This window comes from Poecilia reticulata, chromosome 17, assembly GCF_904066995.2.
Source record: "Poecilia reticulata chromosome 17, P_reticulata-male-v2, whole genome shotgun sequence".
NCBI lineage: Eukaryota > Metazoa > Chordata > Actinopteri > Cyprinodontiformes > Poeciliidae > Poecilia > Poecilia reticulata.
The window spans coordinates 3,039,800-3,067,707 of NC_088846.1; the positions used below are offsets into that span (position 1 = coordinate 3,039,800).

The window sequence follows — 27,908 nt, forward strand, 5'->3', positions numbered from 1 at the left end:
CCTGGTTTAAAGCATATAAATTAATCCAAGAGATCACCAAATACATCTACAGCTCTACAGGCCTCACTTGACTTGGTCAAGGTCAAGACCTTTTGCATGACAGCATTTTGATAAGATCCATGGACTGTGTGGGACGCCAACAATGAAACATCCCAACAGCTTCTGATCCAAGGGACCGGGCTTCCTCACTGTTCTCTCCCAGAGCTCAGCTGCTAGCCAAATGCTCCTCAGCAGCAACTTCTCCCAACCGTCCAATCGCAACCTGCTGGTCATCTGGGGTTTTTCAGCAGGATGGAGCGCCGCGTCAGTTATGTTAAGGTTATTTGTACAGGATATTTCAGTAACGAGGCAGTTCGAAGTTTTTTACATCATAAAAACATCATACAGTCACACTTTTTCTCAAATATCAAAATCATCAAATACATTTCAAATAAGTTGCTCAATGTTCCAGTTACTGATTGAAAAGCAACTCTAAACAGGTGGGGTTTTAGCCTTGATATAAAGGAACTCAGTGTTTCAGCTGTTTTGCAGTGTTCTGGAAGTTCATTCCAGACGTGTGCTACGTAGAAGTTGAATGCTGCTTCTCTATGTTTGGTTATGGTTCTGGGGATGCAGAGCAGACCAGAACCAGAAGATGTAAGTTTTCAGGAAGGTTGATACAACATAAGCAGATCTTTAATGTTTTTTGTTGCTAATCTGTTCAGTGATTTATAAACCAGCAGTATTTTAAAGTCTATTCTCTCAGACTTTAGAACTGGGTGATCTGCTCTATCTACGTGGTTTTAGTCAGAACACCAGAAGCAGCGTTCTGGATCAGCGGCTGGAGGGTTGATTTTTTTAGGCAGACCTGTAAAGACACTGCTGCAGTAATCAATGCAACTAAAGATAAAGAGTGATAAAATGGCTCAAAAATCAGAATACCACATTTTGGACCCATGAACAATATACTTCATACTGAAAATCTGTGGTCAGTTTGTCTGAAGAGGGGCCACCATAAATCAGAATTTGGCCAAAACATAATATGTGAAGTGAATTGAAAAAGTTATGAAAAAAAAGAAAAAAAAATCTTCAAAAGTCTAAATTCAAATCATATAAGTCCTTCTCAAAAAATTAGCATATTGTGACAAAGTTCATTATTTTCCATAATGTAATGATAAAAATTGAACTGTCATATATTTTACATTCATTGCACACCAACTGAAATATTTCAGGTTTTTTATTGTTTTAATACTGGTGATTTTGTCATACAGCTCATGAAAACCCAAAATCCCTGTCTCAAAAAATTAGCATATAATGAAAAGGTTCTCTGAACGAGCAGTTAACCTCATCATCTGAATCAACAAAGTAACTCTAAACACCTGCAAACGATTCCTGAGGCTTTTAAAAACTCCCAGCCTGGTTCATTACTCAAAACCGCAAACATGGGTAAGACTGCTGACCAGACTGCTGTCCAGAAGGCCATCACTGACACCCTCAAGCAAGAGGGTGAGACACAGAAAGAAATTTCTGAACAAATGGGCTGTTCCCAGAGTGCTGTACCAAGGCACCTCAGTGGGAAGTCTGTGGGAAGGAAAACGTGTGGCAGGAAACGCTGCACAACAAAAAGAGGTAACTGGACCCTGAGGAAGATTGTGGAGAAGAGCCAATTCCAGACCTTGGGGGAAGCAGTGGACTGAGTCAGGAGTAGAAACATCCAGAGCTACTGTGCACAGGAGTGTGCAGGAAATGGGCTACAGGTGTTGCATTCCCCAGGTCAAAGGTCAAGCCACTTTTGAACCAGAAACGGCGGCAGAAGTGCCTGACCTGGGCTACAGAGAAGCACCACTGGACTGTTGCTCAGTGGTCCAAAGTACTTTTTTCGGATGAAAGCTAATTTTGCATGTCATTCGGAAATCAAGGTGCCAGAGTCTGAAGGGAGACTGGGGAGAAGGAAATGCCAAAAGGCCAGAAGTCCAGTGTCAAGTGTCAAGTGTCAAGTACCCACAGTCAGTGATGGTCTGGGGAGCCATGTCAGCTGCTGGTGTTGGTCCACTGTGTTTTATCAAGGGCAGGGTCAATTCAGCAGCTATCAGGAGGTTTTGGAGCACTTCATGCTTCCATCTGCTGAAAAGCTTTATGGAGATGAAGATTTCATTTTTCAGCACAACCTGGAACCTGCTCACAGTGCCAAAACCACTGGTATCACTGACCCATGGTATTACTGTGCCCAATTGGCCTGCCAACTCTCCTGACCTGAACCCCATAGAGAATCTGTGGGATATTGTGAAGAGAAAGTTGAGAGACGCAAGACCCAAAACTCTGGATGAGCTTAAGGCTATCGAAGCATCTTGGGCTCCATAACACCTCAGCAGAGCCACAGGCTGATTACCTCCATGCCACGACGCACTGAAGCAGTCATTTGTGCAAAAGGATTCCTGACCAATTATTGAGTGCATAACTGTACATAATTATTTGAAGGTTGACTTTTTTGGTATTAAAACACATTTCTTTTATTGGTCGGATGAAATATGCTAATTTTTTGAGACAGGGATTTTGAGTTTTCATGAGCTGTATGCTAAAATCATCAGTATTAAAACAATAAAAGACCTGAAATATTTCAGTTGGTGTGCAATGTATATAAAATATATGACAGTTTAATTTTTATCATTACATTATGAAAAATAATGAACTTTATCACAATATGCAAATTTTTTGAGGACTTGTATACTAGCAAAACCTTCAGCCATGACCAGACTAATCTTTCCTGTTAATGCCAGCCTCTGAAACTGCAGAGTCATCTCAGGACTTCTGCAAATTACAGGTCTGTAACTCCAATGGACATCTGAAGTGATACAAGAGAACAGAAACTGAAAATACAGTCAGCCTTCAGTTCTGTTCTGCTGTCTGCCCCCCTCCCCCCTCCTGTGATGACCTATGTCTCGTTAATAGCACTTCATATCCCACCACACATACATGTCTCTGTTACATGTCAACAAAGAGAGTAGCATTTCAAGGCCTTGCCCTAAACAGTTTAGTTGAACTAATCTGTTGGAATATTTGGTCTGGTTATCAGTGACTTTTGATTTAAACAAATGTGTGCGTTGATAGAAAAAAAAAATGTGGTCACTCTTTGAGGACAGTGAGCTGCATAACTAAAACTGCAGGGAAATCTTATACAGGAATAAGGAAGTTGAATTTAAATGAAACCTAGGAAGCCATCCAAGTTTCTCTCAGAAGGGAAGAAATATGAATATTTCTAATTAATACTGACTTTTGTACTTTATATAATGTTCTCCCTTTCTTATCTTCATTCCACCTTTTTTTGTGTGCCATTTTTCTATTTATTTTTAATGAATGATTTCCCTTCCCCTTTCCCAAAAGGAATTATTCATTTCTAAAGCCCTTTTTGCTCATTTATCTGCTTTTTAATTTCCTTTAACCCCTCCATGAAATGGTACCCAGCGGAACCAAACATCAATGCCACCTCTATATAATCTAAATAAACTATGCAGAGTTTCTAATACTAAATCTTTCCTATTATTTCCTTCTCCCTGAATACTTTCTAATACTGCTTTAGAATCTGTGCATATCACCACCCTGTCTGTTCTAACCTCCTCTACCCACTGTAAGCTTAATATAACTGCCATCATTTCTGCTGTGACTCGCCCGGAACGTTAGCTGGAGATGGGCACCAGCAACCCCACTGAGGGACAAGAGTGAAAGAAAATGGATGGATGGATGGATTTCTGCTGTGAAAACAGGGGATCTGATAATCTTTTGGAGATGTGAATTTCAAACTCTGCTATATTTATTCCTGTTCCCACACTTCCTTTAAGATTTTTAGAACCATCTGAATACATTTTGAGGTAGTTATAATATGATTTTCTTAAATATACATCAGTCTTTACTCCTATTTCATTTAAATTCCAATCGTTTTTCATTTTAAGAAGTCTCATGTCTACATTAACCTCAGGAAATAGCCCAGGAGGAATAACACTAATTGGATTAATCTGAGCTATTTTCTTATCCTCTAATCCAGGGGTCCCCAAATTTTTTCCTGTGAAGGCCACATAACTTTTCCCTTCTCTGGTGGGGGCCCGGAGTCAGTTTGTAACAGACAACGTGTTACACGATTATCACCTGCGGTGCTGGAAATTGTTGACGGTGCGGGAGGGGGCTGGGGGTTGCGCGCGTTTCTCGACTGATTTTTACCCAGAAAGCACATGGGCAGAAACCGTTAGTGAAACGGTCACTGGGTGACATACTGATTAAATAACATAAAAGCTAAGCAGTTCCCTAAAAGTCCAACATTTTGTTACAAGACACACTTCCTGCTAAAGAGCCCCCTGGTGGTTGAAGAAAAATCCACATATAAACCGGAAAATACAATATATGAAAAAAAATCTGAATGCTCTCTGGTATTGTTCAGGGGGCCGGACCAAGTGTGGAGCCCGCAGTTTGGGGGCCACTGCTCTAATCCATACATTTTGGTCAATTTACTTATCATCCATCCAAATTCAGGTTATTTCTACAGTGTCTGTCTGTTTCTATCTATCTATCTATCTATCTATCTATCTATCTATCTATCTATCTATCTATCTATCTATCTATCTATCTATCTATCTATCTATCTATCTATCTATCTATCTATCTATCTATCTATCTATCTATCTATCTATCTATCTATCTATCTATCTATCTATCTATCTATCTATCTATCTATCTATCTATCTATCTATCTATCAGAAAAAAAAGAATTGTTGCTCAATGGTTCAGTTTTTCTTTTCAGATTAGTAGAAGTGAATTTTGCATTTCATTAGGAATTCCAGGGACTGGGAGAAGAGAAGACGGGCACAGAATTCAACTTGTTGTTGTGTTTCCACAGTCATTGATGATTTGTGGAGAAACGTCATCCGCTACTGTTGGTCCACTCTTTCTTATCAAATCCAAAGTCAGCACCACTGTCTGCTGACAAGCTTTATGGAGATGCTGATATTAATTTTCCTGTCACCTGTGCACACATTGATATTATTTTTGTGTGCAACCACCACTGATAATAGTCTGCAGTTCAATCCGGGGTAGAACTCTACCAGATTTCAACATCTATAGACTACATTTGTTGTTCAGTCTTCTTTGCAAAACAACTCAGGCTCAAGCTTCAGATGGAAAGCAGCTTTTAGCACCAGTTTTCAAGTTTTGCCACTAATTCTCAAATGGATTTATTTCTGGACTTTGACTTGGATGTTCCATTGCATCTCTGGCTGAATGTTTGGGCTCCTTGTCCATGGTGAACATCAAGTCCCAGCCTCGTACTTGAAGAGAAACAGTGTCTGTATTCAGAACTCTGTCAATCGGTACCAGTTTATATCAGAGAAAAGAGGGAAAATAACTTATAAAACATTCACAGTGGAAATAGTTTTTATGGTCGAAATGCTCCACCTGCTGGTCACAGAGGACAAAATCGTCGGAAAACACTTCTTGCATTAAATCCCGCGATATCACACCAAACGAGACTTGTGGACGTTCTTTTCCCTTGAATCATCGGGCAAGATGGTAGGTATCCGTGCTAGAGCAGTGGTTGTTAAACTGAAATCCTTTCCCATCTGAGCTTTTAAGTTGGTAGTTGGGGAGCCTGGTTGCACCGTCTAACCTGGGAAGAGTTTCGTTCACGTTGTAGCTGAAAATTGTTTCTGAAAATGTCAGATAAAGTTGCACATAAGGGCTTTCGGTTAGCCTTAGCCTAGCCCGACTTTGCTCCCCTAAGCCGATAGATAAGCGCACTTTTTGGATGTAGTTTAAAGTAAATAGTGTTGTAAACTGTCTAAGCGGATTTTGAAGTTGTCCATTTAGTATTTCATGGTGAATAATTATATATTTGTAAGATATTAATACCCGTCCAGTGATGAATGCTAACCTGTTTAGCCACACTCACTAGAGTGATGATGATCTGTTTCAGGCGGACGCAGAGATCAAGAAGAAGCGTACCTTCAGGAAGTTCACCTACAGAGGTGTGGACCTTGACCAGCTGCTGGACATGTCTTAGTAAGTGAGGCTGAGTGACACCTCATGTCAAAAGTGTTCCGTGAAGAGTTGATATTGTCTTTTCGCTGTAATCACGGTGAAAGTGAAGTTAAGCTCTTTATTTGTCCGCAATCTTAAAGATCAGGGATTTGGTCCAACATGTGTTAAGTTGAAATGGAGAACTAACTGGTTTGATAGACAACTATAAAATATATATTTATGTTTTCTCCAACAAAATGTTTTGCACGTAATTTTTGCAGCTTAATTTTAAGTCTATATGTGTCTAGACGTTGCAGGACACTGCCCCCCTGAGGTCAGGAGGTTGTGACCCAAGCCTTACAAAATCTAGATCAGTGTTTCTCAACCTTTTTTGGGCCAGCGCCCCCCTAGCCTTTATCCAGGTCCCTCACCGCCCCACACCAAAGAATTTGCAGGCTGCTTTGCACTGACTATTATTTTATCATTAATATTACTATCACTATTGTAGATGCTTTGATTTTTATGCTTGTTTCTGTATTTATCATCAAAAATAATTTCCCAGAGAACAAAAAAATCATGGGAATAGAAATTATTTTCACAGGTGTCTACAAAAAATACAATGAACATTCAAGTTAAAATTTGTAGTCCTAACAGCAGCCAATAAGAGTGGAAAAATATTCTTATTTTGGGCCATTTTCTAGTTGTTAAATATTATACAAAACGACCAGATAAAAGATGTACAGCAATGCCAGTTTAAACTTTGAACTATTTGCTGAGTTCTGCAACATTAAAACATGGGTAGAACTGTAACTACATTAATCATAACTCTTCTTCTCTTGAGTGTTTGTCAGTTTCTGGTGGTGCAGCTCTGTGCTGCCTTCAGGAGAATGGGACATCTGAGTATCATCCATAAAACTTCACCCACGTGGCATTTATTGTGCAAACCAGAGCTTTCAGTGGAAAAACAAAAGTTCCAGGTCCTTTTAATGCCATACAAATATGAGACAGAAACATGGATTATATCTTTATATAGACCTGTCTATTGATTAATAGTTTTACTGGACAGAGATTACAAAGAACAAATCTGGTTCTTAATCAAATCCTAATGAGTCAAATTGAAAGTGTCATGGAGTCATCAGCCTCATGACATTAACACTGACATGAAAAATAATATTTAAGAAATATATCAAATCTAATTAAAAACATAAATAAGTGATCAGTTCTTTACTGTTATGGTCTGTAAGATATATTTATTCTCAGTACTAGATGTGGTCTCAACAAACCCATGACATTTCAACAATATTATTTTACCTTTTATCTGGAAATAGTGTCTGTTTTTCTTGCCATACAGTCCTCTATGTTAATTATTGCTCGAAAGGTCTTGCCATACAGAGTTTATTAAATACAGAGTTTATTTAAATACAGAGTTTATTCCTCTGTATTTACGTTAGTTTCTTAGTTTATTCTTGCATTTTGTTCTTCATTCATTTCCATTTAGTTTTATTTGATTAGTTTTATCCTCTCTTGGTTTCTCGCTATGTCCACTTTAGTTTCTTTCCTGTTGCTAGATTTATAGTTTATTGATGCTCATCATCAGTAATCTCATCACCTGCTGCGCCACCTAATCATCATGTGTTTCACATCATGTGTTGATTTTTCACTGTTCAGCGTCGGATTCTCTGTTTTTATGCCATAATTCACATCAAGTTCGTCGTTCTGTTTTATGTCCCGCTTCTCCTGTTTAAGAGTTTTGCACAATGTGCGCGTGTTTTTTTAAGCCCCTAAGGTGCCGGGCGGTCGGGAAGCGTATCGATGGGGAAAAGTCAGACTGACATAAACCTTTTAAAACAATGGAAACAATTTCTGCATTCTGATTATTGAAATTTAAAAGTGCTGTGTTGTTCTATTACCCCCGTTTCATACCAGACCACTTACAGCACCGGTGTTAATGCTATAAATTGAACGCTCTCTATCGTGCCATCACCCATGGAGGGATTTCTTTATTTAAATGGGTTCATTTTTCAGAGGGATACACAGTGAGGGTATCGTGATTTTAGCTACCAGTAGCAGGAGAACGGAGCTGCGCCAAGAAGCTAACAGAAGCTAACAAACAATGAATAGAAGAAGAGCTGCCATCGATACAGTTGCAGCCAAGCATGGTTTAATGTTACACAATACAGTTTTACCAAGTTGCTCAAAGCCTAAACTGGCATTGTTGGGCATTTATGGTGTAAAGTTTACCTTTGACTAAACGCCCCCCAATGGCATCCCAGCGCCCCCCTTTTGTAAAAATGTCTGCCAGCGCCCCCTGCCATCCACTGAACACCCCCTGGGGGGGCGGTACCGCTCACGTTGAGAACCACTAATCTAGATCTTTAACTGTAAGTTACATTCCTAAGTCCAGCATGTTCCATAACAGGTCGAAAGATCAATAGGAAAATATTTTATTTTTACAGCACCGACCTCAGCCTTCCTGTTGTCTCTCCATCTTCGAGATTGAATGAACCAGACATGTAGAATCTAGTCTCCTTCTTATGGCTTCCTGCGTCTCTGTGCTTCATCTGATTAACTTTAAACAACAAACCGCACTGATATGTTGTCAGCTCGACCGTCAGTATGTCATCAGTACTTCTAGTTTCTAACAAACTGGTCTCTACTTTGGACCGATTAGTCGGTCGACGTCAGATTTTTCTGGGACGGGGAAATAATGGGCGCTTATCACACCGATCGCTTTGAGCTGTGATCTTTCAACTCTGAAAATTGGACCTTTCTTTTATAAAAACTATTTTCTTGATCATCCTGTTGAAATATTTGAAAAAATGTGCAGCTACGGTCCAGAGTCAGGAATCGAAGGCCAGACTAGGGATGTGCGATCCACTCTTTTTACTTGTGATACCAATACCAGAGGTTTAGTATCGGCTGATACCGATTAGATACAGAAAATCAGATTTTTTTTTAAAGACAAAAGTATTGAACTACAAATGAATATAATTTTGCACCAGTACAGCATGCTTCACATGCTCGGTCAAACATGTGAAAACACCTTTAATTTGCTCAGTCAGTGCAATTAGGAGAATAACAGCCAATGTAAAATAAATAAGTCACTCAGAGCACAAAGCATAGAATTGGACTAACTAAATCTTCTCTTATGAATCAGGCACATTGTCACTGATACAGATATTAATATTGTGTGGGTGCGTCTCTGCATATGAGCGCCCTGCATAACCATGTACCGACATGACCTGCGTTTCAGTGTGTACTTGCTGCCAGCGTCTCACTCCAACTGTGTGTTGTTTGTACAGTGAGCAGCTGATGCAGCTGTACTGCGCCCGCCAGAGGAGGAGGCTGAACCGGGGCCTGCGCCGCAAGCACCAGTCCCTCCTCAAGCGCCTGCGCAAGGCCAAGAAGGAGGCTCCTCCAATGGAGAAACCAGAGGTGGTGAAGACCCACCTGAGGGACATGGTGATCCTGCCTGAGATGGTGGGCTCCATGGTGGGGGTGTACAACGGCAAGACTTTCAACCAGGTGGAGATCAAGGTGAGGGAGAAGGGCTCCATGAGTCACACTCAGTTCTATTGATTATTCATTGACAGTCAGATGAAAAAAAGGGGCAGATTTTTTTTCGTTCCACTACTTAATATTGTTTTGTATATTAGAAATATGTCTGAAAATGCAAATAATTAATTTTTTTAAATAAACATATAAGTTCTTGTCTAAAATCCAATGACAGCATTCCTTTAGTATTAGCAACTAATAAAATATGTTTAACTTCAATAATATGTGAAAAGTTAGGCTTATTACTGGGTAGGTCTGATGTGTTGACTATTTTTAATTAATTAATTGGATAGCAAAGGAGCTTAATAGATTTCATTTTCACAGAATTTGAATGAGGTGAAGTTAAAACTGCCAGTTCTGCATATTTTCAGAAATCTATATGTAAAATGCACATGTTCCTGTGCACATCTGGCCAAATTACTGCTGTTCATTCAGCAAATGTCTTTTTTTGTCTGTATACTCCAGTTAATTGATCAATTACTGTATGAGTTGATTATTTCAGTTATCAACTCATCACAATTAATCGCTTCAGCCCCAACTCGGTTAAGCACTGAGGATTTTAGTAGGTGTGATGGCTGATATCATATTTACTATCTTCGACTGAATGTTCACTGAAGAGTGAAACTGCTCCTCTTTCCTGTGTTTGAATCTGTTGTGTGCTTTAATGTGAAACCCTCCAGTCTGACTTGATTTCCTGTCTCTCCACAGCCTGAGATGTGTGGTCATTACCTGGGAGAGTTCTCCATCACCTACAAGCCGGTCAAGCATGGTCGCCCTGGTATCGGAGCCACACACTCTTCTCGTTTCATCCCTCTGAAGTAAAATGGTTGTATTGTTTGTATAAATAAAACCAAAAATGAGCTGGGCTTCTCCACACAACTCCAGTGTCTGGCTGTATTTTTTATTTGTTCTTTCTGGGGTTTTGTAGCCTCTTATCAAGGCTCTTAAATCTTAAATAAGGCCACCATTTCCTTCTGAGTTTCTGGCCTCTTATGTCATATTTCATTAATTGCTCCTTTCATTGACTATATTTAGGACAATTTTGGTGCCATTCACTGGATACATTAGATCTATTTCTGACGAAACTGCTAAGCAAAGACAAAAACCAACCAGCCATTATAAAATCAATCCTTCAAAATCCAAGCAAGGATATTGGAGTTATAAGGTAAAACTCATTCCATGGATTAAGTTGACTTCATTTTACTTTAATTCTTCACCAGGGGAAACGCGTATGCTGCCAGCTAAGTGGAATTTTTGTGTAGGATCGACATAGGTCTAAAATTTCAGAATGGTGTTTGAAAAGGCTTCCTACTGGATTCCGCACAGATAGAGCGGCCGAAGCTCCCAAGTCTTCGACACAGTCCGGGGTTCGATTATTACGGAGCCCTCCAGGGGACATGAGGAATTTTTTTTTCTTTTGCGTTTCCTCGCAAAAGGTTTTGCGTTCGCTCGCAATAATCTACTGATCAGTTCATGTGGCATAACTGATACTGTAAGCATTTTTACGGTGGCCGCCGTACTTTCTGCTTTAATACAAGCTTATAAGGTTTTTCCATGGACTATTGAGTTATCGCGGGGTAATAAGTCATCTGATTGTGTCTGTTGTGTTCGTCTGAATGGTTTAAAGGGCTGCTTTCAGTGCCGTTTCATCTGAGCCTTAACAGACATAATCATGCAGTAAATGAATCGATTTTCAATCAGTTTTTTTGCACCAAAGCGTTAATAATAATCACGGTTTATTATTATAGAACACAGCAAACTAATGGTGCTAGAGGGGCTCACTGGGTTAACTCGGGGAATCTCATCTGTCCGTGTATCAATCAACTCCAAACCTCTTTGTTCTGTCATAATTATCAATTTATTACATTTTTATTACCATGCTCCAAACTTTGCGAGGACTGACCACCTCGCTCACCCGCTTCCTCCTACACACAGAGCCAGCAGCCAGTCACCTTCCCATTCATACGTGATGACGTCACACCCACATCGACACGCCCACCACCAGGTGTCAAAGCCGCTGCTTCCGTCATATCAATAATTATTTAATTCATATGGCTCCTATAGAACCTCAGTGAAAACGTGCTTATTATTAACTCTTTGGTGCAGAAAACGGATTTATTTACTGCATGTTTATGTCTGTTAAGCCCTCATTCAGACGGACACAACAGAAACAATCAGATGACTTATTACCCCGCGATAATAACTCAATAGTCCATGGAAAAACCTTATAAGCTTGTATTAAAGCAGACATTACGGCGGCCACCGTAAGAAAGGCTCAGTATTCAATTATGCTGCACGACCTGATGAATAGATTATTGCGAGGGAACGCAAAAGGAAAAAAAATCCCCATGTCCCCTGGAGGGCTCCGTACGATTATCGACTCTGGAACACTTGATGCATTTCTTCTCTACACATTTCCAGTCTGACCAGCTTCAAATAAAGGCCATTACTATCAGAAAGCTTTAAAATAGAAGGAGCTGTAAGGAAACGGGCCGATACAATAATGGAGCCATCAAGAGGATTCAATGCTGAATCTTCCGAATGTGATACATTTAGAATCAGACATGATGAAGCCTTTATAAGATTAGCCAATGTATCTCAGCACATGTTCAAGAAGTTATAATTATTTAAAAGTATTGCTTAATGTTTTTGTATACATTCAATTGGCAATCTGAATTGATTTGAACATGTAAAGGAAAAACAAAAACATACTTTAATGCCAGAGGAGAGATCAGAATTGATTCCAGCAGCTTTCTACAGAAGAAAGGGATAGTTTCACTGTAACTCAGGTGTTGCCGACATCCCGTAGTGTTTATGGGCTAATCTCTGTATAAAACGGGGTTGATGAAGATTTACGATGAAATTTATTTCGGGTGTGACCATTCCTCAGATTAGAATGTTAAAAAGAGTTTTATCTAACTGAACATTCATAACTGGCTTCAACTTGAGCGGTGCGCCTGGGAAAAAGTACCGATGTGTACTCTACCGGGAGGAACGTTCCTCCTTCCCGATCTGTGAGCCAGCTGCATCTTGTGTGGCTGTTTCGGCCATGGATTCAACCTTTAGCAGTCGCGAAACCTTTTTGACACTGAGCTAATAGTGTGTAATAACCGCTTTAAGGAGGTGTAGCCAAGCTGGTAAGTGCTGGGGGTAAATCAGAGTCTGTACCCAAATGAAGCTGGACTGGAATGGGTTTTCTTCGAAAGCGCTGCCGCTACTTAGCGGCTACCAGCTCCGGTAGCTAGCTAGTTAGCTTCAGAACGAAAGTGACAGAGGAGGAGAGTCCTGTCAAAACGGAGCGAAGGAGGAAAACTGATTAATTCCTGTTTCCCACAACTGGCTGTCAGCGGTTACTGTGAAATGTAATATCAGTTCTGTTAAAAAAAAAAAAACCCGAACGTGTTGTCGGTGTTATTCAAGATTTGCAATCTGAGAACAAAGCTCCATTGTAGGCTAGCTAACCAACAGACCCCGGTGTGATTCTGTTCCAGCCGGGGTTTGTTGTACATTGAACCCAGATATAACACGGAACATATAAGACGGAACTAAGTGATCTTTGTTATGTACAAATGTTAAGGTTTAAAAATGCATTTTTTTAAAATTATTTTTTGAAAAGTCAACGTTAGAGACGCACTGCCTCCCATAAGGCTACATAATTAAAAGTTCTTAAAAACTAACACATTTATGTTCTTTCTGTCAAATCTGGAATTAAATGTTTGAAGCGGTTACATCGGTGCAGATTGTCTCCACTATAAATCAGTGTTTTGAGGAAGGGAACACTTCATAGCAGTCAGTCAACTGTATTACCAACATCAAGGTAAAACAGGAGCATTAGTGGGTCGGAGCTTCAGTTTTTCCCCACAGTTTGTGCGTCATGCTGGTCTGACTCACATCTGAGTGAACTAGCTGATTTCAGCTTACAAACGCAGTACTTTATGTCCGTGCAACAGCTGGATTTGTCATGCATTACAATGTTCTGTTAACAGGTTACATATTTGGGATCTGAACGGTGAATGAATTGAAGAAAGAAGGTGAAGCGTTGTGAAAAGAAAGAGGACATCAGGAAAAGGTAGAATATTTCCGAATCTCCTCAGGATTCAGTGAGCATTGAGTTTGTTTACCCAATGCTCACTGGTTCCTGGTATTGTTGCTGCAGTTGTTGGACTGTGAGCATGATGGCTGTTGATGGCCTGTGGGACAGCACAGAGGTGGTGGAGATGGGCGACGTGCCGTCTCAGTTCTTTGTGGAAAAACACTCTTGGGAGGGCCTGCGTGACATCATCCACTGTAGCAGGAAATACTCGGGAATGATCGCCAACAAGGCCCCCCATGACTTCCAGTTTGTGCAGAAGACTGATGAGAACGGGCCCCACTCCCACCGGTTGTACTACCTTGGTAAGTCTAAAAACCTGTGATCTGCTTTGAGTTTGTGTTTCTTAACATTTCTGTGTCTTTGTTTTTTCTCTTTATTGAATATTTTTGTTTTTCTGGTCGCAATGTAATGTGGAAAAACAGTCACTGTGTTGTGTTTCATATTTTGAATTCAGCAGAGGCATTGCATTGAGACTTTTCTTCTACTTGTTTCCAGGAATGCCTTACGGAAGCAGAGAGAACTCCTTACTCTACTCAGAAATCCCCAAGAAGGTCCGGAAGGAGGCGCTCTTAGTGTTGTCATGGAAACAGATGCTCGATCACTTCCAGGTGACTTTTCCATAAGGCTGAACAGTCTGCTCATAAAGTCTTAATTTTGCATTATATTTGATTTTCAGAGGAACTGTGCTAATACCATCAATAGAACAATTACAGTAAGAATACATGTGCATTACTACCTACATATTCATGTTATCAACCTTGCAACCTCCAAAATCATGTAATAAAAGCTCTATATTAAAATATAAATGATTTATAAATCAAAATGCAGTAAAATGCCCAGGTAGCCTGGGCCCATGTTGTCATACAGGATGACATGTAAGAAAATACATATACCAAAGAGCAGCTTTTACAGGAATATAAGGCCTTATTAAATTGAAACATTGAAGGTTATTTATTTTTTATTCCTTGTAAATGTTGTTTATATGATTTTCAAATTTTAGATATGGGTGTAAAAACAGGAAAGATCTCGTGTAGCGTCTGTATTACAGTGAATTTGAAGAATTCTCTGACTGAAGACTCTGTTTTTATAAGAAGAAAGGAAGAGGATGGTTCAGGATTATCGATAATTTTCTTAATTTTATGAAGAATCTTTCTTTGCATCATCATCACCAGAGGTTCCACAGTCGTCGCCAGAACAGAACCAGCCTTCTTTATCAGCTTGTTGTGCTTTTTTAGGTCCCTGGTTCTGATGCTGCTGCCCCAACAGATGGAGTAATTTCCCTTACATATTCATACATATACCGTGCACATATTCCTGAATTGAATGAAATAAATGTCAGCACATGTTATAGTTTTTATGGTTTCTTTCATTAAATTTTTAAATGGAAAACAAAATGATGACGGTAGAGTTTGTCTGAGTCGGCGTCCTTGGAGATCACACCTCAGTGAAAACCGGAAATGTTAGAATAAACCAGTAAAAACCTGATCTGCTCCTCTACTCATGAGAAAGAAACTAAAACTGACAAGCTTCCTAAAGAGAGAAAAGTTACAATCAAGTAAGTTATCAACTAAGAATATATTCCAAAATGTGCTGCTACTCCTAAGCTGAATATTATGGGGTGTGATGCTGCAGGTGTCAGCTGTTTGCTGATCTACATAAAGCTTCTTGGTAAGAAGCAGCTAGCAGCATGACAGAAGGATGATTTTGTTTCTGTTTCTCCTAATTATTGAAGGTGACTGTTGGAGGGGAGCTGTGTGGTGTCTTTTTGATTATGACTCAGTGGTTGTGTGTGTAAATGTCAGCGACTGCGTAATCTGCCTGCTGTGTGCTTTAGGGCTCAGATGATAACAGTTGTTTCTGTCTGCCTCATCTTCATCACCTCATCTGGTGAGACGATAGTCACACCAGACAGAAGTGTTAGCTGTAAAATAATCGGCTGGTTATATTTTACGTATGAAGCAAACTTTAAAAGAAACAATTCAGTAGCAAATTGAAAAGGAGCTTACTTTTAGTTTCCTCCTGCATCTCCTAGGCGACTCCGCACCAGGGGGCTTACTCTCGAGAGGAGGAGCTGCTGAGAGAGCGGAAGCGTTTGGGAGCGTTTGGGATCACGTCGTACGACTACCATTATAAAATGGGCCTGTTCCTGTTCCAGGCCAGCAACAGTCTCTTCTGCTGTCAAGATGGAGGCAACAACAGCTTCATCGTGAGTACATCGCTTCCATTCAACTTAAAGAACAATTATTACATCTGCATCATGCAACAACAAACTTTCTTTTTTTTTTTTTAAGTTTTAAGCGATGGACCAACACAAAACAGCACACAACTCAGGGAAATGATACATGGTTTTCAAAATCCAATAGAAATGAAAATCCAAAAACCTCCTAAATAAAATGCAGATTACCTTCAAGACTTAACAACAAACATAAATAACAAGAGAAAATAAAGAATGTAGTTGTCAAATGATGACTTAATTTATTAAAAAGCAATCTAGACCAGCCTGCACATGTGTAATGAAGATATTTCCCCCTGAGCCCAACAACTGGTTGTTCCACTCTGTGCAGTGACAACTGCCAGAAAAGGGTTTCCAACAGCTGTCTATTAAATCAGTGTTTTTCAAGGTGGAAACCACCAGAGGGCGATATGGGGGCTCAGAAAGTTGGAGGGAAGATGAGGGGAAAAAAATGGAATCCAATTCATCTGGCAGATGCGCTGCCAGGAATCTTGGGCACCCTGACAAAAAATTTAATTGGGCCTCCCCTCATTCAGCTGCTGTTACAATTTCTTGAGTCTATCTGACCCATCAAAGGCATCACAATTTCAAAGGCTTGCGACTGCCTTTCTTTCTTTGGTCCAGTACTGATAACTAGTACAATATTTACTGCTCATGAATTTTACATGCAAGAGTAAAATTCAGTATGCATATAGTCTGCATACAGTATGCAAGTAGGTTGCTTAATTTTTTTTCTATTACTTTTAGATTACTGAAATGTCTCTCCCCATGAGCAACAGTCATAGGCAACATGCAAAATATACATGAAGCAATCTAGACTTCTCAAAAAATGCTATGTAGGTGCATTTTATTCAAACTACAGTACATAAGTGTAATAAAAAATATGTTTTCTCCATATTTGTTAAAGCTGTCATCATGTCGTGACAGTTTGTTATGAGACGGATGATCTGTGAAAACAATCAATCTCCTCCACCTCCTTCCTGAACTACTATTACTGGCTAAAGTAATGCACCGTTCTGGCCAAAACAACCAATCAGAACTAGTAGGACGCTCTTAGCACTGTCAATCAACTTCATTCACTCACTGCTAAATGTGCTAATGGAGGAGAAACAACTTATTGTTGCAGGAAAATCGTTTATCTGCTATCACTGCTATGCTTACTAGACTAAGCATTTACAACAGGCTATGCTAGCTGCTGAATAGCACAGAGCAAGGGGGAGGAAGGATGAGCCACATGAGATTGATATTGACAGTACTAAACCTCTCCTGCCACTGACTGGTTGTTTTTAGAGAGCAATGGGAGAAAGCAGAGGAAATAGATTTTTTTACAGATTAGCTCTCTTACCATAATGTCACAACATAATGACAGTTTTAACAAATATGTGGAAAAAAATATATTTATATAAAAGTTACATACTGCAGCTTTAATTTCACTTAGGAGAGGGCAGGTCAGGAGGGCTGTGGGTTAGAGCTGCTGCTGACTTGACTCATCTGTTGATAAGTGGTAAAAGGTACAGGGAACAAGTTAAATATATGAATATGTTGGTAATTTAATTCCTTAATTCATTAAATGCTAGTGAAATGAAGGTAATCAGTAGTCTGTAGCTAAGCTAACTATGCTGAATGGTTGATGATCTCATACAGTCTACCCACCTCTCGGAGAAAAACTGAGCTATAAATTGACACTCTTGCCTTTTTCTCTCTCCCCCTCTATTTTTTATTTTTATTTTTTTTGAAAACTTGATTTTATAACTTTTCTTAGCAGTAGCTGATACAATCATTTGTGTCTTCCACTGACTGTTGCTAACAGCGTCACGTTGAAGCGCTCCAAGAAGGAATTTCATTTCATGCCGGGGGCGGGGGGTACAGGGCAAATATGGATGTGTGTTTTTTGGTCTGGGAGTGGGAACATTAAATTTTTACTGCTAAAAACAATCTTCAAAAATACAATATGATTAATTTTGTAATTGACAGGGCCCCAATTTTTTTTATTTCTATGAACAATAAATAAATAAATTGTGGAGGGCCGCCTGTTGGTCAGGGTCCTTAGAATTGTCATCACTTTTCCCCCCTATACCGGGCCCCTGACATCTGGTAATATGTTGTGACATCAACATCAGATTAATAAAGTTATAACATATTACCTGATAAAAAATTTTCCACCACAGAAAACCCCAGCATCATCAATGTAATGATGACTTTCTGAAGACGGAGTTTCAGAAAGATAAGGCGTTGTTAAAGAGACAGAGACCCAATTTCAAGGTGTAAAATTACGAAGTCATTTCTCTTCAGTCATGTTTGACATATGTAGTATTTTTATAACAACTGAAGTTAACATAATTACTAGCTTGTGCTATAACATGGCATTATGTGTATACTTAATACTTAAAGGGACAGTATTATGTATTTACAATGCATAATACTGTCCCTTTAGGGCCCATCCTTAAAGGGACGGCATCCATTATTACTTTTCCAGCGTCCCTCTGTGTGACACATGCGTTCTTCTGCAGGTCACTTTGGATTGGGTTTTGACATCATTCAGTAGTTTGAATGACCTTGCAAAAAAAAAAAAAAAAAAAAAAAAAAATCAGTAAAACCTTGGACATGAGCAGCAGGACCTGCTGTTCACCTGCTGTGTGAACGCATTCTAGGTTCTCTGTGTCTGCAGAGTGGCTCTGACCAGTGAGTCATCAGTACTACAGAAGGAATTACCAACAGTTTGTAAATACTAATAAATAAGCAGTCTTGCTAAGTCATTCACTGTGAACAGGCATTTTGGCTCAGACTGTTTATCTGTTTCAGCAGTCTGCCCCAGTAAAACCAGTGGAGATAAAAAGCCAGTGCTCAGGTACCCGCATGGACCCCAAGATCTGCCCTGGACACCCGGATTTTATAGCCTTTATTAACAACAACGACCTGTGGATAGCCAATGTCAAGACGGGAGAGGAGCGAAGACTGACATACTGCCACAAAGGTTTGGGACTTTTCTGTCTGATCATTGGCTCAAGTTACAATCACAAAGACGACAGACACAATATGCACCTGCTCTTCTCTCTGTTTATTTGTAAGGAAGAAAGATGGAAAGTTTTTAGCTCAGATTGTGCCAAAGAAAGGAACAATAGCATGATGAAATAGTTTATCTTAGATTTATTAACCTTAGAATTAAAAGTTACTTTTCAACAGAAAAGTTTCTACTGAACTGGATACTCTCCCGTTTGTAATTCCTGCGTCGTCTCCCAGGTTTGGACAATGTAAAAGAGGATCCTAGGTCTGCAGGTGTAGCAACGTTCGTCATCCAGGAGGAGTTTGACCGTTTCACTGGTTACTGGTGGAGTCCGTCTGCAGCAGCAGGTCAGCGCTGAACCCTCAGCCAGTCTGCAAAGCTGGGTCAGGTTCTCTTCACAATGGCTTCTGCTTTGTTTGTTCCTATAGATCCTGATGGAGGGAAAACGTTGCACCTTCTGTATGAGGAGGTGGATGAGACCGAAGTAGAAATTATTCACGTTCCGTCTCCGGCTCTGGAGGAGAGGAAAGCAGATGCATACCGATATCCTCGCACAGGTCAATCCTGGCCTTTGTGTGTGTGTGTGTGTGTGTGTGTGTGTGTGTGTGTTTTTACTTTTATTTTTTATTTGAAGTCATTTAATGTTCAAATATTAAATGTGTGTCTATCCATCTTCATAGGTAGTAAAAATCCCCAGGCTACTCTTAAACTGGCAGAGATCAGGACGGACCATCAAGGAAAAGTGGGTCACTTTTCATCTGTTCATGTTGGAATTCATCTGATTGAATATTTAATTTTACAAACATGTGTATGTGTCTGTGTGTGTGTGTGGGTGGATGGGTGTGCTTCAGATCATTAACACACAGGATAAAGAGCTGGTCGTCCCATTTAGCACCTTGTTTCCTAGAACAGAATACATGGCCAGAGCAGGATGGACGATAGACGGAAAATAGTAAGTGGAATTGAAGAGGTTTTGGTGTATTGATCTCTATATGATTCCAAGAAAGGAAGTAAAGTGTTTGTGTATGATGAGTACTATTCCAATATACTGTGCTTTGCAAAACCATGTACAGTTAGCGCTCTCTACAGCTAACAGAAACTGGCTGATTTTCAGATCTTTGTGTGGGTAGTTCAGATTGGTGGGTAATATCAGTTTCACATGTATCGATCGATCACCAATAATCCCAAATTAAGGAAATTAGGGCCGATTTATTGGTGCACCCCTAATGAGGAATTTACTTTGTATTGACGTTAGCTGTGTTTTAAGATGTTTTCTTTATAGCTGTAAAATGTAACTTTTCTTCTTTTTTTACCCATCCGTCCATCCACACCCTTATCCCATTGGGGGTGCTGGTGCCTATGTCCAGCTGCCAACTGTCACTGATTATACAGATTATTTACAATTTTGTATTATACCGTAACACCATAGTGACAGTTTCAACAAATATATATCAAAAAAATGTCTAAAAGTGACATCTTGCAGCCTTAAGAGTTTCTCCCAGCATAAAAACTGCTGTGTTTGGTGCCAGCGGTTGGGCAGTGCTGCTGGACCGCAGCCAGAGGAAGCTGCAGCTTGTTCTGCTGCCTCCAGCGCTCTTCATCCCCATCACAGAAGACTCCACCCTGAGGCAGGACAGTCTGGAGGCTGTGCCCAGCTGCACTCAGCCATACATCATCTATGAGGAGACCACTGACGTCTGGATAAATGTGAAAAAAATGTTCTACTCTGCTCGATTGACATATGATTGGAATCATTTCATAGTTTTACACAGTTTTATCTTTATTTTGGCAGGTTCATGATATATTCTATCCTTTTATTCAAACAACAGAAGATGAGTTTACTTTCATCTGGGTAAATGAGTCTAAAACAGGCTTCAGCCACCTCTATAAAATCACCTCACTGTTACAGCCAGGCTACCACCACTGGACAGAGGAATACCATCATGTGGAGGGTGAGAGAAAATGTTTCTGAATTACTCAAAAATAGATCATCAAAAAAAATCAGTGTTTGCTCTTCAGTTATGTCAACAGATGTTTTTATTTTTCAGGAAATTTTAAATGTGTAATCAAGGAGGAGGTTACATTGACCAGCGGAGAATGGGAAGTTCTGTCCAGACATGGTTCAAAGGTAAACACTTCAGGGAAGCTGTGTGGAGTTCCCAACCGGGTGCTATGCTTCTGGGAGTCTGACTTCCTGATTTTAACATATAATAAAAACGTTAACACTTTATTTGAAGGGGTGTGCATAAGACTGACATGACACTGTCATAAACATGACATAACACCTGTCATGAACATGAAAGAGTCTTTATGAATGTTTACAACAGTTGTCATAAAGTGTCATTCAGTAAATAATGACACTTTTAATGCAAAGTTGCTCTAAAAGTTGCATTGAAAGTTCATAAAAAATGCCAACTTTGCATTAAATTCTCATTATTTACAGAATCATGCTAAGTTTTCATTTTTAATGGACTTTTAATGCAACTTTTAGAGCAACGTTGCATTAAAAGTCTCATTATGTACCGAATGATACTTCATGACAACTGTCATAAACATTCCTAAAGACTTCTTTATGTTCATGACAGATGTTACGTCATGTTTCTGATGGTGTTATATCAGTCTTATGCACACCCCTTCAAATAAAGTGTTACTGTGTTTAATTTATTATGGTACAAAAGCAACTCTAAACATGTGAGTTTAGAGATGAGAACCTAATATTTGTGGGGTTCTTCTAGATGATTATATGTTTTATGAGTGCCTCCCATTGGCTGTCTCATCTTTCCCTTTACTCTTTCTAACTTGCTGCTTTTTTCTGCTGCTGTAAGCTTTCTCTCCCTGTTCTCTTATTAGATCTGGGTGAATGAAGGAACCAAGCTGGTATATTTCCAGGGCACCAGGGACACGCCGTTGGAGCACCACCTGTATGTAGTCAGCTATGAGTCTCCAGGCGAAGTGGTCAGACTAACCAAGCCTGGATTCTCTCACTGCTGCTCTGTTAGTCAGGTACTCTTTCACTTCTGCCTTTACTTGCACTCTGAGATTTTTGCTCATGCCACTGCTCTGGCTTCCACTCCATACCATCCAGCCTTCTCATTACTAATGTCACTGCCCTTCTGATGTTTCTCTCCCCTGTCAGAACTTTGACTTTTTCGTGAGCCACTACAGTAACGTGAGCACGCCTCCATGTGTTCACTTGTACAAGCTGACCAGCTTAGAAGATGACCCTCTGCGAGTGGTTCCAGAGTTCTGGGCCAGCTTGATGGAGCCACCAGGTACAGAACTGCAGCATAGCAAAAGCAAACCAGATCTATTCACCAGCTTCCAAGCATTGATTGTTGCAGAAGAAATGAGCCAACGACCAAAGAATGTATAACCTTCAGAATTATGTCACTAGGTTAGATTTTGATATCAGCATGGGTTATCCAAAGAGTGAGATTTTCATGTTAAAAGAAATGCCACTGTTATTAGGAATGTCCTAATTGGGATGCTCCGTCCCTGCTTCCAGGTTGCCCTGGAGATTACAACCCACCAGAGATTTTTGACTTTCCGGGGAAGTCAGGCTTCCAGCTTTATGGGATGGTGTACAAACCTCACAACCTGCAGCCCGGCAGAAAACACCCAACTGTTCTGTTCGTGTATGGTGGCCCTCAGGTTTGTAGGCGCGATCATGTTAAGACGACTAAGAAAATGGGGAATTAATTTCCAGAATGTCTGTGATTGGGTGTGTTCAGGTGCAGCTGGTTAACAACTCTTTCAAGGGGATGAAGTACCTCCGTCTCAACACGCTGGCTTCTCTTGGCTATGCTGTGGTCGTTATTGATGGGAGGGGTTCCTGTCAGAGGGGCCTGGAATTTGAGGGAGCTCTGAAAAACAAAATGGTAGAGTTAGATACCGACACCAAACTTGAATATAAATGCAACTGTTTGAACTGAAAACAGCTGCAATAAACCACTCAACTTGAACTGTCCAGGGTCAGGTGGAGATAGAGGACCAGGTGGAGGGTCTGCAGTACGTGGCTGAGAAGTTTAACTTTGTAGACCTGAGTCGTGTTGCCATTCATGGTTGGTCGTATGGCGGCTTCCTCTCTCTGATGGGCCTCATCCAGCGACCCAACATCTTCAAGGTTAGCAGGTCTTGTTCCTGAAAGAGTTTCTGATTTGATGTTAGCACTGTTACTTCTGTCTCTTAGTGCTAATTGTTGAAACCACATTTTAGTTTTTATACCCACTGCAATTTTTAGCATTTTGTCATGTTACAACCACAAACTTCAATGTATTTATTGGGAATTTATATTATGTTCTATATACTCTACGGTTGCAACAAATAATTATTTTAGTAATCAAGTATTCTATCAATTATTCTGACAGATAAAATCTTGTCTCATTCTGCTGATTTTTAAAATCTTTTTTAATTTAACCATTTAAACCTATTTCATACAATATTAGAAATGGACAGATAATTTAATTCCTTTTCTTAAAGGGACAGTATTATGTGTTTTCCATCTGTATAGTATATTTTTTTAGCACAATCAAGTAATTATGTCATATCAAGCATGACTTAAAAGAAATTAGACTTTGTACTTGGGGCGCTGCAGGGGCGCTCAACCCATACACGGAGGTCTCAGTCCCTGACGCAGGTTCGAGTCCCAGCCCCAGATCCATGACCTTTGCTGCATGTCTTCCCCCTTTCTATCAACCCGGTTCCTGTCTGACCACTATCAAATAAAAAATACAGGCAATTTCAACCGATAAAATCTTAAAAAAATTATAATCAGACTTCTCAATTTAATGCCTTGAATTGGGCCTCTATCTCTTTAAGAAGCTCCTGCTCTGTCCAATACATGCCTTTAGGAAATCAACACTTCAACATTCCTCTATTAAGTGTTTTCGAATGTTCATTGGAGCACTAGACTGAGAAATAATACATATAATAAACTCAGAAGATGCACAGTTCCACCTGGTGTTTGCTAATTGTTGATTCAAAGAAGAAAAACTAATTTTTTTAAAATGTAAAATGTAAATGTTTTTTTTTTCTTTTTTACATTTTTGACTTTCAGTTCTGAGTGTGTTCTTTCAGCAAATGGCCTTTTTTGAGTCGGTATACTCCAGGTAACGATGACTTGGTTACTAAATTAGCTGATGATTAGCTCCCATTGTGTGTATTGAAGCTGCTCTCTCCTGCCACATGGTGTCAGTGTTGAGCAGTAAATAATCATCAGCTTGAATTAGAGAATTGCCAATAGTTATTTTCTAAGCTTCTTATTTTCAGATCTGTAAGTTGAGTTTGTAAATGTAGATTTAAAGTGATGAACCTAGTTTCTCTTCCTACAGATGTTGCTCTGTTAACACACACAGCTGATTTCAAGATGTTTTCCTAACTAAACAGGCGTTTGATGCTAGATTCCTTTTCGTTTTGCTGCAGTTGGCTATCGCTGGCGCCCCGGTGACCGTGTGGATGGCCTACGACACGGGCTACACGGAGCGCTACATGGATGTGCCTGAGAACAACCAGCAGGGCTATGAGGAGGGCTCAGTGGCTCTGCATGTGGACAAGCTGCCTAGCGAGTTAGTACACAGCACACACCGTCTGCCTGCCCCGACTTAACACAGAGATGTTCTACATGATAGTTCTTGACTGCAGGATGCTTGTTTTGAAATGTGATTTATGCTTTTAAAATACATTTTAAAATGCATGCAGAAAAGACAGTTGGAACATTTACCTTCTCCTAGATCTCTATGTGCACTCCAGATTATTTTAGAGTTAAAAGAGCTGAAAATATCAAACAAAACTATTAGCAGCTTGAAGTGCAGGATTTTGAAATTATTTTTGTTTAATAATTTCACCAGTTAACTACATTAAAAATATGTAATATTAGAGACAAACCAGGCTAGAACAGGATTTTTTTACTTGGAGCTTAAAGGAGTGTGATCTGACAGACATGTCGGAGCACTGCTCTCTAATATTAAAGTCAGAATGAAGTATTTGAACTATTCTGAGACGTCTCTGTGAGTCTCTTAGGACCCAACATCCAGCACACCCTGTGGAACCTGCTCATCTTAACCTGCTCTTCCTCACAGGCCGAACCGTTTGCTGATCCTCCACGGCTTTTTAGATGAGAATGTGCACTTTTTCCACACCAACTTCCTGGTGTCCCAGATAATCCGAGCTGGGAAGCCCTACCAGCTCCAGGTTGGTGTCATGTGTTCATTTAGATCTCTGTGGCTTACAGCAAATGAAAATCCACAATATTGTTTGTATAGCACATTTACAACATCCTCAGCTGACCAAATTCTTCACGACATCACACGTGGATAAATGATAAAGCAAAAAATAAAATTAAGTTTGGTAAAAATAATTAAAAAAATATTAAATTGGCAGAAAATCCCAAAAACCAATAATATGAACAAAAACCAAGTTGTTTTGTTGCAATACAAAAAGAGATTTTTGTTATTTGAAACAACTTTAGATCACGTCTCATTGGCTGATTTCTCAACCCGTCCTGCTTTTCCACATGTTTGGTGTTAGAGGTCAGAGTTTATCTCTCTGCATTGTTTTGCCTTGTTTTCATTCCTTAACAAAATGAACACTGCATGAGACTGATGCGAGAGGATTTCAAAGTCCATTATTATTCTTCCTTAAACAAGTGAGGATGCGTCTGTGGCCTATACAAAACATGTTCATTACATTTGATACATAAAATCATTGTCAGATATTGAGATTTGACCCAATCAGTTCTGCCTCTGTCGAACCCAGTAAGGAATGCTATGTCTTAGTGCTACATCATCGTTATGCAAATGAGCTGCAGCTGGCCACGCCCTAATAACTGCAGGCCACCGAACTGCAATGTTTGTGGGTCAGAAATCCTTTATCTGTTTATGTCAAACTTAGGGCTGTAAATGCAAACACAAGTGATATATCTGAATATTTTAACATTAATATTACATAACAAACTACCTGTTATGACCTAAAAACCCGTCTCCCACTGAGGGTTACTTCGTTCACAGCAATGGATTATTGGACAAGATGCACTGTGAGCGACAAACAGCAACGTTTTCTGTGACAGCTGTCAACAACAAAAGTTGAAAATTTTTCAACTTTCTTGTGTTGCGTCACCAGCCTGCATGTTCACATCTACATGTAGTAGCTCTACATTTCTCATGCACCAGTTATGGTGGTCACTGAGTGACCACCATGACCACCAGTGATGACCAGAGACTGTCGCCTCGTCACACAAGTTCCATAGAGAGTGATGAGAGGAACTTTTCTACATAAACATTTAAAACAACATGATTTCCTCTAAACATTTATGAATATAAAAACCTAGAAAACTGAGAATCTTCAGACATGTTTTGGTTTGAGATGATAAAACATTTTTTGAAAACGTGCATAAAGCAGCAGTTTGATGTGGGCTATATGGACAGTTGCCCAGGGTGCCAATCAGGAAGGGGTGGAGCACCCAGGAACTAGAGATAAAATATATCTTATCTGTCAGTCTGAATATGTTTTCTACTGCTTGTATCCATGTGTGGTGAAGTAAGTTTCCATTCCACTTTTGAATACTGACAGACCACATTATCTGCTTTCTGCTACAAGAAAAGAAATCAAATAATTTCTTGCATTTTAATTGGTTGGAGAGCGGCAGGAGGAGGGGCTTACCCAGAGCACCATTCCTGCAAGAGGCACAACTGTTTGCATATTTATATTTCAAGCTTATAAAGTTAAATATTGTGATTAATCTCAGTGCCAGAGGTGATTACATTTTTAAAATACTAGTAATATTCAAACTTTTTGATCAACTAAACTTGGGCTTCAATGTATTTATTGCTTGTATTTGTTTAACAAATGCAGCTCTGCTTTGCTGTGTCTGTGTTGCTGAGGTGAAATTCTCAGTGTTCTCGTCACTTTGCTTTATTATTGCAGGTGTACCCCAACGAGCGGCACAGCATTCGCTGCCCTGAGTCTGGGGAGCACTACGAGATCATGCTGCTGCACTTTCTACAACAATACCTCTAAAGCCAGACTGGGGGCCTCCAGATCACCCCGTCTTTATTTTCTGTCCTCCTTTTGCAAGTTTGTCACACAGCAGCAGCAGCCATGTTTCTCATGTTGTTTCACTCTGCAACTCTACTGTTTTTCTCCCCCGTCCTCCTGTGCCAGTAGGACTGAGCGTCTAGTCCAACCTTGAAGCAGAACAATCAGCAGTTTGGGTCACACTAAGTCACGTTTCCCAGCCCAAGTTGGTTTTTTCCCCCCCTCCCCCGCTCAGCAGTAGGAAGTATTTACTGGCATGAACCCTCACACTGCACATACACACATCCCACTTCCTTTTCCACATACACACACTCATTTTGACTAAGGAACATGCAGTCTCAATAACACCAGAGAAAGTAAGAAGATTGATGCTCTTCCTGTGTCCACCTGTTTTAACTATTTGTTATTTAGAATAAAATATTTTTATGAATTTTTATTCTTTTTTTTTCTAATTGCCAACTGATGGAAGCTACTCGTCGATACCTTTGTCCCCTCTCACATTATGTTGCTAAAGATGTCTGCTTGCCTTCTCTATATATAATTTATATTTGCCAAAAGTACCTCTTGACTCTTGATCATGCTGGTATTTCTTTTCTTTTTTTCTTTTTTTTACTGCAATAAAGACAACAGGAGGGAGGGCAGCAACGTCTTACAGCAGCTTTGTACCACCTGAAATCCAGTTTGTACATGATGAATAAATGAATGAATGGGTCACATGTTCTCTGGTTGTGTGCTCTAGTTCAGGCTGGTTCAGACGGCGGCTGGGCAGGAAGTGACCTGCAAGTTCTTTGGAAACCAGTTACTGGGTTTTACCGTGTGTATTAGCAGATAGAAAAAAAATCATCTACCACAGTTAATTAAAATCTAATGGTGAGATTGCACAGCGTTATGATTTAGTATAGATTAAAAGAAACGGGACAAATACCTCCACCCATGCTTTAGTGGTTTTTAGAACAACCTTTAGGAGTGTTTAGAGCTAAACTTGTCTCTAAGATTGATTGGGATCATTGTAC

General features: G+C 39.8%; 2 protein-coding genes across 3 annotated transcripts; both read left to right on the top strand.

Annotated features, from left to right (window-relative positions):
* Positions 1-5,502: 5,502 nt before the first annotated feature.
* Positions 5,503-10,410, top strand: rps15 (ribosomal protein S15). The gene is made up of 4 exons (NM_001297462.1): positions 5,503-5,532; positions 5,936-6,021; positions 9,282-9,516; positions 10,243-10,410. Exons 1-4 carry the CDS (start codon positions 5,530-5,532, stop codon positions 10,354-10,356), a joined length of 438 nt encoding a protein of 145 aa, NP_001284391.1. The 5' UTR covers positions 5,503-5,529; the 3' UTR covers positions 10,357-10,410.
* Positions 10,411-12,500: 2,090 nt separating this feature from the next.
* dpp9 (dipeptidyl-peptidase 9) lies at positions 12,501-27,609 on the top strand. Of its 2 annotated transcripts, none has more exons than XM_008433438.3 (21): positions 12,501-12,671; positions 13,521-13,603; positions 13,691-13,929; positions 14,123-14,235; positions 15,660-15,833; positions 18,663-18,834; positions 19,101-19,211; positions 19,293-19,421; positions 19,545-19,606; positions 19,716-19,816; positions 20,394-20,571; positions 20,657-20,816; positions 20,913-20,992; positions 21,715-21,867; positions 22,001-22,136; positions 22,370-22,515; positions 22,596-22,742; positions 22,835-22,987; positions 24,286-24,428; positions 24,942-25,053; positions 26,785-27,609. In XM_008433438.3, exons 3-21 carry the CDS (start codon positions 13,707-13,709, stop codon positions 26,875-26,877), a joined length of 2,586 nt encoding a protein of 861 aa, XP_008431660.1. In that variant the 5' UTR covers positions 12,501-12,671; positions 13,521-13,603; positions 13,691-13,706; the 3' UTR covers positions 26,878-27,609. The 2 variants fall into 2 exon arrangements, with proteins under 2 accessions (XP_008431660.1, XP_017165720.1); XM_017310231.2 differs by having other exon boundaries at positions 12,503-12,671; positions 18,666-18,834.
* The last annotated feature ends 299 nt before the right edge of the window (positions 27,610-27,908 follow it).